This window comes from Myotis nattereri, assembly GCF_964212035.1.
Source record: "Myotis nattereri genome assembly, chromosome: 3".
NCBI classification, from domain to species: domain Eukaryota; kingdom Metazoa; phylum Chordata; class Mammalia; order Chiroptera; family Vespertilionidae; genus Myotis; species Myotis nattereri.
Window position 1 is genome coordinate 201,313,624 of NC_138077.1, and position 13,102 is coordinate 201,326,725.

Consider the following 13,102-nt stretch of genomic DNA (forward strand, 5'->3'; position numbering starts at 1 on the left):
CAAACCAAAAAAAAAAAAAAACACTCTGTAATTTGAGAAGCGCACTTGTCTGCCTGAACATTCTGGGGCCTTCCAGAGGCTGCCGGGAGGGATGGCTCGGAGCTGGATTCTCTGGGGTGAGGGCCCCCAACCCGGAGGCAACACCCTTCAAACATAATACGGGTTTTTATGACCCTTTCTAACTTGATATACGTTTTATGTATCATGTTACATATAATTCCTATTATATGTAACATACATGTATACTCATATATGTATGAATATATCTCTGAAACCAGGAGCCGGCGAGTGGCTGGTTTAATTAGCAGCGTTGCCTTTCTTTATCTTTCACATGGAACAATTGATGGAATTTTAGATCCGGTGAAACTCAATGCCTCTCCCCTCCTAGATGGGGCCTTGAATCCCTCGGATTTGTAACATGGAGCTAGTAGAGCAGCCTCCATTCGCAGAGAGGACACAGGCTCCGTGAGGGACAGCAACGCCCCACCTGGAGTTCTAGGGCACCAGGCAGGAGGGTGACTCTGTGATACGTATTCCTCCGGAGCTGAGGTGTGGAGGCCAGAGTGGGAGAAATCGCTAGCTTCGAGGAGACAGTCTGCACTGGTCACTGGACTGGGGCTCCTGTGAGACTCCGGATAAAGGGAATAGATGCCTCCTGGGGAGGGTCGGAGGGGGAGGAGGCTGACAGTGTCAGCTGAGGCCAGTTCCTACTTAGAAAGATGTCTGCCTGTGGGGGAAGGGGGGAGGGGTGGGGACCAGGGGGTTTCTAGAGTGAGGGTCTGACCCAGGGAAGGTGGACTGTAAATAGCCACAGGCAGCCCTGTGATGGGTGCTGGAAGCCCTCCTCCCGCTGCCGCCGCCCCTGTCTGGAGCCAGGCCATAGTCTTCACCTCCCCAGGCAGCCCCTAGGCGAACCCAGGGGGCAGGATGGCCAGGGACTAGGCTCCAGGACCCGGCAGGCTTTGAACATGAGAACTGGATATTTCACACTGGAAAGAGTGAGGCCCAGAGCGGGGAGGGGACTTGCCCAAGGCCCCTGACAAGGAGTGATTCGGTCTTATTTTAACAGTATAACAACGACAGACGGTTCGCATGGATGGAGCACCCCCTATGTCCCAGGTCTGTGCTAAGCACCTGACACACGAGGAGGCCAGTATTATTATCCCCATTTTCAGAGAACACGGATGAGGCTCAGGGGGGTTTCAGCAATTTTCTAGACCAGAGTAGGTGGTGGTAGAAGTCAAACCCAGGCAGTGAAACTGCAGACCCCAGCTCCCTCCACAACCATGGGACCTCGTAGAAGGGTTTCCATATATGTTCATTGTCTGGCACATATGGGGGTTCCTTCAACCTCCCCAAGCACCAGGACTCCCCAGGAACTAGGAAGCACCAGGACAGCATGCAGAGCGCACCCCGAGACCCGGAGACCCCGAGACCCGGAGACCCCAAGACCCCGAGACACCGCGTCTCTGGGGGCAGGAGGAGGGCTTCCTGACACAGGGTCCTTCTCACCCACGCAAGCCTCTCCCAGGGGAGAAGGACACTGGGGGAAGGAGGGGCCCCCAGAATCAGGGCTCTGCAGGCCCCAGGCTGGGTCCCTGTTTACCCAGCTCTCGGCCAAGGTAGGACCAGACTTCCTGTCTTCCTCACCCTGCTGCGGACAACTTAGGGCCTTCTTAGGTGAGAGCCATTTGTGAGAAAGCAGGGTGTTTGCCCATCAGTCTAGAGGGGAAGGGAGAGAAGAGATGGCTGTCCCTACAAGATGGAAAAGGGAGAGAGTATCCACGTGTCCCAGGTAGGGGAGTGGGAACTGTCCAACTATCTTCCCACGGGAAAGAGAGAGGAAGAGAGGAGGGAGAGAGGGAAGGAGACGGGAGAGAGGGAAGGGGATGGGAGAGAGGGAAGGAGGCGGGAGAGGGGAGAGGAAGTCGTGGGGAGAGAGAGAACGCTAGTGTTGGTCCAGGATGGGGAAGAAGTAGGTCGAAATTGGTCTGTTCTGTGCGCCCTACTCGCCCTGCCCCGGAACAGGACAGGAAAGGGAAGAATGTTCTGTTGATCGAGGGTGCAGGGACCCTCGGATTCTGAGATGCCAACGCAGGATGCACGAGTGCCAAAGTGTTATGTCCATGGGGGCGGGGAGGGCAGCCTTCGGTAAGGCTGAAAGCCTTTGGTTTGTTCGAGACGTGGCCGCACAGACGGTGAGGAGTCGGACGAGACGTCTGTCCAGAAAGGGCAGCTCTTAGGAGAAGACTCCCCGCGCCTGGACACCGGGACCGCAGCTGGCGCACATGTGTGCGCAGGCCTGCGGGGCAGCGCCGCGGCTGGCAGAGTGCAGGCGCCAACTAGCGGTGGCTCCCGGAACTGCTCCAGCTCCGCCGGCTCCGGCGACCTCCGGCTGGGGACCCGAGCCCCAACAACTGGGGTCCCCCGGTTCCCGCGCGCACCTTCAGCGAGCGCCCACCCGGGGGCTGGTGCTGATGCGGGTCCTGTGCCAGGTGCCGAGGCCCACAGGAGCCCCATTCTCAGGAAACCCATTTGTAAACCACCCGTCGGATGAGAGGGAGAAATCAGGCGGAGGGGCGACTGAGGGCACGGGTGCAAACCGAAACCATTAGACAAATTGAACTTACAGACTTCGCGTGAAGGGGTCCTGGCCCCACGGCCGCTCCAGGGCAGCCCGCGCCGGCCGCCCACCTGGCCCGGGCCCTACCTGGCTACGGCGCAGTGGGCCTTTCGTTGGGCGGCACCGAGAGGAGAGGCCGGACGCACCCAGGCCCAGGTCCCCCGCTTTCTTCTGGTCCCGCTGCTAGTGCCAGCGCTCCCGAGAGCGCGCGGGCCTCGGCGAAGGCTCTTTGGAAAGTCCAGACAAGGGCCCTCTCGTCCCCACTTTCCAAATGGCCCGAGGACCTGACCGGAGGCTCCGAGCGGGGCGGGGACCAGCGCTCCGGGGGGTCGAGGCCGGCCCGGATTCCGTTTGCTCAGCCGTGCACACTGGGCTTGATTTCGTTTGTCTACGACGCAATGGCCACCGCTGGGCCAGGGTCAGACCCAGGGCGGGATCTTGCGGTCACCATCGGAGTCGACGCTGCTTTGCGCCTGGGGCTTGGAAATTCGTCGTTTTGCGCCTGTCAAGGGCTGGGAGCAACGAATACTCGTCCCAGCCTCCAAAACGGCGGGTCAGCCGGCACCAGTGCGTTCCCCGCACTCCAGGGAGCGCCTCTGGACCACCACCCAGAGTGAATGGGTCTTGATCTTTTCCTGCTCCCCTCTCCTCTGTAGCCGGTCCCCAGGCCCGCTGGCCTGGCTCGGGGGGCAGGAGAGGAAGGGATTGTTTGACGTGAAGCCCCGGGAATGGTTGGGCCGCGCCGGGGAGTGGGAGCGACTCGCCAGGGCCGGCTCGCAGACCGCGCCTCGGCGGAGCTGCCTGCGCTCCTGCGGCTCGGCGGCCGGAGCGCACCGTCTGGGGAGACGGGGGCTTGGACCCGCGGGAGCCAGTTTGCATCCACGTGGAGGAAGGAAACTCCCTCCGTTGGAAGCCTGGGCCCTTAACTTTGCAGCCATTCCCGTTCTCCGCACTCGTTTTCTTCTGGCTACAAACTAGCGTCCTTTCCCACGATGCAGGACCGTGGTTACAAGCACGGGGGCTGATGTTGGGGTGGGGTGGGGTAGTGAGGTGGTAGGGGAGGGAGATCAGGGAAAAGCACTCGCATTTTCCAGGCTCATCCTGTTTCTCAACAAGCCGCTGACCTCCACAACGAAGGACTCAGCGAGGCCTGCGCGGTCTTCGCAGCTGTGTGGCAGGAGAGCGTTGAGGAACAGGGTTAGTCGCCCCCGAGCCGGATGCGGGCCCGTAGGGGCACCCTTCCTTCTGTCCCCGGGCTGACACTGGGGCCTCCACGGCCCGGATCACAGCCGCACGGGGCTGGGAGCTGCAGAGGCCGCTGGTGCGCACTTACTCTCTTGTGCTGTGGAAGCTCTTGGGTCAAAATAATTTGCAGGCGGGGCGGGGCGGTGTGAAGCCTTTTGGGGGGGCAGCTCCCCGCGCGATGTCACCCGCCTTGGGGCCCCCGCGGCTCCCCACTGGGGTGCAGGCTGCACAGGCCGAAAGCAGCTGGAGTGGGGGAGGCCCGGCCGCAGGCAAGCAGCGGGGCAGGGGGAGAGAAAGGGAGGCGCGCCCTGGAGACAGTGGCAAATGAGCCTTCGGTAGGAATCGGGTGTTTTAAACTCATTTCTAGCCGCGGCCCAGTTCCCCGGAACCCTCGAGGAGCCGCGGGCTATCGCGTGGGGGCAGCCGGCCCCGCGCGTCCTCCTCGGGGCGGGGCCTTCCGCCCCTCCGGGTGGGGCGGCCTTCGGCGGTCCCGTCCTCCCCCCGCCAGCCCGAGGTGCCCGCGATGGGGGCTGCGATTGGCTGCGCGACGCGTCGCTCCGGCCGGCCCCGCCCCACGGGCCCCGGGTACTAACCCCGCGCGCGGGCGGCCGCGGCACCGCCACTTGATTCTCGAGGATTTGTTGTGGGGCTGCGGCCGCGAGCGGGCTGCGGGGGCGGAAGACGGCGGCGGCGGCACAGGGCGCGCGGGCCCCACCGCGGCCGAAGCTGCCGGGACCGGCGCGCGGGGCGGCCGCACCGGGGCCGCGCGCCCAGGATGCGGGACTAGCGGGCTGGCTGCACGGCCGTCGGGGCTGCGAGGCTTCGCTGCGGGCGGGCCCGGCGGGGCGTCCCCGGGCGCCGCCCCCTGGGCCCTGAGGCCCGGGTCGGGCGCTTCTGCTTTCCCGCTTCTAGCGGCAGCGGCGGCGGAGGAGGCGCCCGCGCCGGCTGCCCCGGGGGAGCCGCGCCGCCGCCGCCGCCCGGCCGGCGCCCTGACGGCCGCTGTTATGCGTATTCCTGTAGACCCGAGCACCAGCCGCCGCTTCACACCTCCCTCCACGGCCTTCCCCTGCGGCGGCGGCGGCGGCGGCAAGATGGGCGAGAACAGCGGCGCGCTGAGCGTGCAGGCGGCCGTGGGGCCCGGCGGGCGCGCCCGGCCCGAGGTGCGCTCGATGGTGGACGTGCTGGCGGACCACGCGGGCGAGCTCGTGCGCACCGACAGCCCCAACTTCCTCTGCTCGGTGCTGCCATCGCACTGGCGCTGCAACAAGACGCTGCCGGTCGCCTTTAAGGTGAGCTCGGGACCCGGGGAGGGAGGACACGGTCCCTGGGGCGCGGGGTGTCCGCGCTGCCGGAGCCAGGGCCGGGGAACGGAGGGGAGGGGACGTGCCCGCCACCCCGAAGCCAGAGCCAGGCACCTGGGCCACCAGCCCCGGTCGGTCTCAGGACGCGCTCCACCCAGAGACGCAGGCGTTTCCTTTGGGGTGCACCCCGCACTGGAGACTTGTAGGGAGGCATGCCCCCTCCATCTTCGGGGAGCCCTGGGGAGAAACGTTGATACGGAAGCGGGCCGGAGGGGCTCCCCTCCAACCCGGATCCTTCGGACACAGCCCTGCGGGGAGGGGAGAAGCGGAGCCCGGGGCCCCGGGCGAGGACACGGAGGTGGGGTGCGGAGGGTGGATAGGCCTGCCCTGCCCTGCGGGCACCCCTCCTCCTGCACAGCTTCAGCAACACTTCCTGCTCACACCCTCAACCTCCCGCTTCAGAAACCTTACACCGCGCGGCTCTGGGCCGGGACCAGAGACACTGTCCCTAACCGGTTGCTGCGGGGATCCCAAATGTTAGGCAGAGATTGGGGGTGCTCCCGCCCCTGGCAGCCCCCAGTCATGCAGAGGAGCTTCTCTTTGCCAGGGAGTAGGCGACTGTTTCATTTTCATTTTTTTTAAGGGGGCAGCGAGATGAAACGAAAACGACTTGGTTTTCCCCTAAACCTCTCGCAGCTGCCGTGAGAACGGGCAGGGCAGGGAGGGCCGGCGGCTGGGGGTGGCGGTGCCCGAGGTGGCTGCTGGCGGCGGCTTCTGGCAGCGGAGGCCGGCCTTGCTCCCATTAAGACGACTCCAAATTGGAAGGGGGGGGGGGGGGGAAAGGATGAGTGGCCCTTTGAGGTCCCCCGGGTGACATCTTAAAACACCAGTGGGGAGAATCTCCTGGGGACCGGCAGGCGGAGGCCCCTGTGACTTTAATCCTCAGATCGGAGGTTTTACTGTCACTTGGAGCTTAAAAGGAATCTTTGAAATTAAAAGAAGACAGGATGTTGACAGGAAATCTGGCCTTTTTAATCAGACCCCAAACATTTTCTCCTTGAAATTTTTACCATCTGGATCCCTCGTCCCTGCACGCGGTGGCCACGTTCAGATACATGGCTGTGACTGTGTCTGCAGCCTGATTCCTTTTCAAAAGGCATCTGCCTCTCCGAGCTCCGAGGGGTGAGGCTTGGGGGAGACATTTTAGGGGGCACCTCCACCCCCACCCCGCAATTCCCAGCAGGTGCATCCTCCTGCTATCAAAAGCCCCTCTGGCGCTTTAAAGGGGTTTTCTGGACAGACCCTCTCAAAAGGACAGCTTGTTTTGCATTTTCCCTGCATAACGAATTCAGGCTACGCAGAGGCCGACACACTGGGCTGAGGCCACATTTCAGGGCAAGCATCATACCCCCAAACGGCTCTTGCATTATTTGAGTCTCCTAATTATTGTTGTTGATACTGTTTTTTTAACGTTAGAGACTGGGTTGCTAGAGGCAGTGTTGATTCCTCTTTTGCTCACAAGCAAAAGGAAGAAGGAAGCTGCGTCCTACGTCGCAGTGACTGAGCTGGTGCCCAGCTCTCCCTTAGGCTTAATGGATGGAAGGGATGCTTTCCGGGGCATGGCTTCACCAGTTTATCTAGGATTTTGGTTCGGAAGGTGGAGATCTTTTTGTTTTGGGGGGAGGGGGAGGGAGAGGTCTCTATTGTTCGTAAGCCTCCTCTCCACTCCGCATTTGAGAAATCCGCAGTGCGCCTGGGACCTAGGGGAGCTGCCTGCCCCAGCCCCTCCCCCCCCCCTTTCCCTGGCCTCCCGCTACCTTTCTAAGCTGTCCCCCTGCCCCATGCCCTCAGGTGGTGGCACTGGGGGATGTGCCAGATGGCACGGTGGTGACGGTGATGGCGGGCAACGATGAGAACTACTCTGCCGAACTGCGCAATGCCTCTGCCGTCATGAAGAACCAGGTGGCCAGGTTCAACGACCTTCGCTTCGTGGGCCGCAGTGGGCGAGGTGAGTGGGAGGGAGACTGCGCCAGCCCAGCACTGGCCGTAGCAAAGATTGGGGGGAAGGAAGCTGAGAATGAGAGGTTCCCGTGGGAGCCCCAGAAACAGGTCCATGCCCAGTTCGGTCTAAAACAGCAGTTTGCAACCCCTTAGGGTATTACGGACCCCCCTGAAGATGTGAGGGGAAAAGCTGCCATTTCCCCCCCAGTCTCTGGGGCTTCCTAACTCCTGGAGCCCGCCATGCCTCCCCTTTCCTGATTAAGGGCACTGATCTCACAAAAGCTGCTGGGGGAAGAGGAACAGGCTCAAAAAAGGGCCTTCTAAGTCTTTTCGGCAGGCGGTTTAGAGGACAGATCCTTGGTCTTCGGGGACCCGGCACCCCAGCCACTCTCCCCACTGGGGCAGAATCTCCCCCACACTTTGGGGCTGCCTCTCCGCAGCTGTGGTCTCCCAAAGCCACAATTTCCCCAGCCCTTTGAGCCTTAACGTGGTTTAGAAAAGAAACAAATGCAGTACAGGATGCTGAATACTGGAAAGCACAGCTCAAAGGCTGCCATCTCCCGCCCCAGAGTCAAGGGCGATGTGCCAGCCTACCTGCCTGACCTACCCCCGGGGCAGTATGAAGGAAGGCAGGATCAGGCACAGCTGCGGCTGCCACCAGGGGCTGTTGAGTAGGAGGACCTGAAACCCATCACCACTTCTGGATGCAGAAGTCCTAGAAACCCTGCCGGGGGGGGGGGGGGGGGGGGGGGGGGGGGGGGGGGGGGATGGAGACTTGAGGGCTCGCTGGCCCTTTAAGACCAGCCTGCTGAAAATTGGGGAGTGCCCTTCCCTGAGCACCTGGCCTGCCCCTCCAGCTTCGTTAAGAAAGTAAGCTAGGTTCCCTCTGGCCCCAGCCTCCACAGAGGCCGAGGCAGAATTGTACTTTTCATCACCAATAAGCAAGACCTTTGCAAGGTTTTAGCTCCCTCTGAGCCGCCAGCCCTGCTCGGAAGTGGGCATCTGGGCACCATTTTTTCCTCTTCAGCCGTTCAGTGTATACATACAAATGTCAAACATATTTTGACTTTTCAGCATTAATTAAAACCAGGGCATTATTTGCATGTAATAACTGTTTACTTGTTACTTTTCATGAAACCGAAATAGTTTACATTCTTTCAAACATTTCCTGTTCCTGTTGGCTCCCTTCCCCATGCACAGATTTCTTTCAAACGTTGCCCTTAACTGGTTGCAGGTTGATGGATGGAAAATGTTTGCTTTTATGAATTAAGCTTTCATTGCTGCTCCTAATTAGTCTCCAAGCCCCTTTTGTCATCCCCAATATCTCAAGCCCTTTGCAACTTAATCCCAGCCCCCGCCCAGAGTGGAGAGTCGCTAGCTGCCACTGCCTGGCGGAGGCTTGCTCAGATGCAGCTCGGCTGTGGGGCGGTGGCCCCGTCTGTCAGCCCAGGTGGCGGTGATAGAGAGGGAGCCTGCTAGAGCTGCATCCCCGAGGGGGCAGGCAGAAGGGAAGCTTAGTCCCTGGGGCCCGGCACGGCACCAGGAACATGGCATCGCACCCCCTCTTCTAGGAGGTGCATTATAGAAAGAGAAGAGATGATGATTCTCTGAGTTACCCGAGACCTTGCCTGGCCATTCTGTTGCTGAAAATGATTTCCTTGCCCTGGCTCAGTGGTCGGCAAACTCATTAGTCAACGGAGCCAAATATCAACAGTACAATGATTGAAATTTCTTTTGAGAGCTATATTTTTATACTTAAACTATATAGGTAGGTACATTGTTATTAACTTAATTAGGGTACTCCTAAGGCTTAGGAAGAGCCACACTCAAGGGGCCAAAGAGCCGCATGTGGCTCGCAAGCCGCAGTTTGCTGACCACTGCCCTAGCTGGTTTGGCTCAGTGGATAGAGCGTCTGCCTGTGGACTGAAGGGTCCCAGGTTCGATTCCGACCAGGGGCACATGCCCAGGTTGCAGGCTCGATCCCCAGTGTGGGGCGTGCAGGAGGCAGCCGATCAATGGTTCTCTCTCATCATTGATGTTTCTGTCTCTCTCTCCCTCTCCCTTCCTCTCTGAAATCAATAAAAAAATATATTAAAAAAAGAAAAGAAAATGATTTCCTTGTGGCATTTATGCCCACAGACCTGTGCCCACCCATAGGGCCTGCTGGGCAGCCCACTCTTAGAGCAGGCACAGCGGAGGCTGGATTGTGGCTCCCGAAAATAGGTGCAGGAGGCTGCGCTCCTCTCCCCTGTCTCGATGGTCCTGGGAAGCAGGAAAAGGCCTCAGTTGAGGTTCTGATGCCTGTAGAAGTCCACAGGACTTCTAGGCCTGCGAGGCTCATGGTATTCAACCACCTGGGCTCTAAAACATTAAGCCCCAGCTCCACCGGTGACTTGCTGGATGACATTGAGCAAATGGCTTAATCTCTCTGTGCCTCAGTTTCCGCATCTGTAAAATGGGCATCATACTGGTACCTACCCCATGGGATTTTGTCAGGGCTAAGGAACTTGGTACAAGTGTCCCCATTGGCAACTATTGCGAGCTGGATACATGATAGAGATTTTGTTACTTCAAATGCCTGGGACTAGAAGAGATCTTTGAAGTCCCTTTGAGTGGTGACAGTCACTGATTCTCTGATTCGGTGCGGTTTGGGCGGGGGTGGGGGAAACCCAGAACGTGTGAATTCTTGAGTGGGAGAAGTGGAGGCGGGTGGCTGAGGAAGGAGGGCGAAGGGCTCCTGTGGCGAGCAGCCTCTCGCGTCGTAGGCTCTGCCCATCCTGCCCAGTGGGAAATTCCCTCGGAGAGAACAAGTCAGTGATTGACACGGACGGTTTGGGCCATTTCAGGAGTGGGTCCAGGTTTGGGGACCCGGAGCCTTTCCCTGGCTCTCCGGCCTCTGCCAGGGCCAAGGAGCCAGATGGAAACTCCTGCTTGTTTCCTTGCCTTTCATTCCTTGACTCTGTCTTAATTCCAGGAAGATAGATACCTTTCCAGGAAAGACATGCACACACCGGCAGCACAGAGCTCTCCTGCTTAGGCGGAAGGTGTGAAGCAGGAGCAGGGAGGGAAGGAAACCGAGCCATCGGTGTCTGTTGCAGTGATTAAGGCCCAGGTCCTCACCCTCCCAGACGCAGCGCCCCTTCAATAACGGTAACGCCCTTTACCATCTCACAGTGAAATGTAGCTAATGTCACCCACCTACCTACGCAGTTCCAAAGCCTATAGAATTCCACAGCCCTAATAAAAAATGGGGAAAGTGGTTTATAATAAAATATCTATTTGAATATGTAAATGTTGGGCGAGACCACAGCGTCTGATGGATGGGCGCTTCCGCCTCTGGTAGGTGGCCTGTGACTGGCGGCGAGGTGTACATGACTCAAAGTCTGAGCCCCGCTCTGCCGTCACTGACATGATTTTCTGAACTTGTGAACAATTCTTGGTAAAGTTCTGAACACATTTTTTTTTAAGACTGTCTTTCCTCCTGGGAAATTCAGTAGACGTTAAAAGTGTACAAAAAAATTTACCTTGTTTTATGCAAAATTCAGTTCAGTTCATGGCTCAGATCATCTTTATCAGCAAGTTTTTCATGCACAGAAAGTATGACTATTTCACAGCCCTGTGCAGTGCTGGACATCTCCCCCCCTCCCCCCAAAGCAATCCCACCTCTTGAGAATCACACACCACAATCCCCAAAAAGCCCTCTAGGAGGCGGCCATGGGCCTAGGTCAGTGGTCGGCAAACTGTGGCTCGGCAAACCTTGGCTCACGAGCCACATGTGGCTCTTTGGCCCCTTCAGTGTGGCTCTTCCACAAAATACCGACTTCTGCACATGGGCCATGAAGTTTCAGTCGCACTGTATGTGTGCACCCGCACATGGTATTTTGTGGAAGAGCCACACTGAAGGAGCCAAAGAGCCACATGTGGCTCGCGAGCCGCAGTTTGCCAACCACGGGAAGTGAAAAGAGCTTTAGTTCCCAAACTGTCGTTAACTGGTTAAAAAGACCCGGCCGTAGTGTGTGGAGAGAGATTTGGGTGAAAGGTGTGAGCTGCAGGCATAGGGGGACCACTGGTGGGGAGGAGATAGATGGCTTCTTGGCCTCTGAGAAACCCAGAGGTTCCCGAGACGGGTCCCCTTCCGCGACCCATGAGCCCTGTGGTAGGGACACCTCCCACAGGGACCCTGGCTGAGAGGGACGGGGACGGGGACTTGCCCAAGGTCACACTGCCAGACCCAGCCGTGTGTGCTGATTGGTTCAGGGCCACAGGTGCTTCTGGGATGTCTGGGGCCACTCCGAGCCCCTAGGCACGGCTATTTCCAGACGAGGACTGCTCCCCCTCCAATCACCAGCCCTTGGAGTGCCTCGATTTACAATTCCTAGACTCCTGGCTGGTTGCAAGTTTGCCCGGGGTTCCATCACAACGTTGTCCACTTCCTTGATTTTCTCAGCTTCCTCCTCCAAGAGGAGAAGAGAGATGATGGGTGGGTTTGCTGCTAGGCACAGAGAGGGGTGAGGGCCACTCAGGGAGACAGCTTTTCCTCACCCCCTGGTTCAAGGGGTCCCTGTCTCTTGTTACCTGCTACCTGCTCTGCCCTCCCACTCTTGCTCCCAGGTCCCAGCCTCTCCCTTTCTCCCTGCCCCCTCCCGCCTCTCTGGGAGTGCCTGGGAGGGTTAGTGCCAGGCCTGGAAACTGAGAGGAAGCTGTCCAGGAGGGCTGGTGACCTCGGGTGTCCTGTGGGTTGCTGCCTGATGGGGAGAGGGGCTTCTCACAGCAGGCCCTTAGTATCTGTGTAGAGGGGCTGGCTCCCTCATATTCTAACCGCCCTGGGCTCTGCCTGGAGACTGTGTGACCTGGTCTCCTCATTGCCTTTCTGCCTCAGTTTTCTCATCTATAAAATGGGAGCAGTCATCTCCGCCCTTCATTCCTTTAACAAACATTTATTGAGCACCTACTACATGCCAGATGCTGTCCTAGGGGCTTGGGAAACAGCCATGAAAAGCACAAAAATTCTGGTCTCCAGGGAGCTCACAGTCTAATACTGGGAGACGAGATAACTAAGTAGATGAATTGTGAGAAGTAGTAAGCATTTGGGGGAATTCAGTCAGGGAGCAAGGGGAGGTTTGTAACGCTTCTGGTTGAGCTTCTTCGTCTTTTTTCACCCTGTGGACCCCGTTGACAGTCTCAGGATAATGTTTTTCAAGGAACAAAATAAAATATAAAAGATGACATTGGGAACCAATTATGTTAAAACATAGTTAGCGAGCTGTCTTTTAAAATTGTGATAGATGTGCCCACTTTGTTAGCATATTAAGTAATAAGATCTAGCAGTGACGACCATGATTTTGAAGTTGTGACGAGCGTAGGAGCTATTTAGAGGAATCTGCAGCGTCTGTAATGTGATATGTAAATACCTGTGACGTCTGTGTGACAAGGTCACGGGGACTTCTGTGATGCTTTGTGGCTTGTTGCTTATGTTCAGCCTCGAGAGAGATGCTAAATTTCATTTCGAGGTTAGGGACAATACAGTGGCCTGTCTTTTTCTTTCCTATCCCAGTTCTCGGGCACACTCAGTTCTAGAGGAGGCTGCACAAGTCAAGTTAAAGACTCCTGCTTTAGAGAAAATGAGCAGGGCAGGCCTCACTGAGCATGTGACTTCTCAGTGAGGGAGGTGAGGTGATAAAAGGGGGGTTTTCAGGGGCTTGGGCCCCACCTGCCTGGCAGCCCCCTGGCCGCTGTCCACCTAACCTCCTCATCACTTGGTGCCCTGTGCACCAAGGAAGTGATACACAGAGAGGCCCAGGGGCCCCCAGAGAGTGCCTGGCTGGTTGGGGCAGGGGTGCCCAGGAGGGAAATGACTTCAGAGTGAGGGAGAGCAGTAGGGGGGTCCCCTGGAAAGAGTGGGCAGGGAGCCTGAGCCCACCTGCCTGTCATT

At 58.3% G+C, this 13,102-nt stretch overlaps 1 protein-coding gene across 1 annotated transcript in view; it reads left to right on the forward strand.

Moving 5' to 3' along the window:
- Positions 1 to 13,102, forward strand: part of RUNX3 (RUNX family transcription factor 3) — a gene marked incomplete at both ends in the record, with an annotated part of 60,285 nt that overhangs the window by 29,119 nt on the left and 18,064 nt on the right. Inside the window, 2 exons of the mRNA XM_081088364.1 lie at positions 4,889 to 5,157; positions 7,021 to 7,177. Of these exons, the coding sequence (XP_080944490.1) occupies positions 4,889 to 5,157; positions 7,021 to 7,177 (426 nt within the window). The remainder of the gene's footprint in view (positions 1 to 4,888; positions 5,158 to 7,020; positions 7,178 to 13,102) is intronic.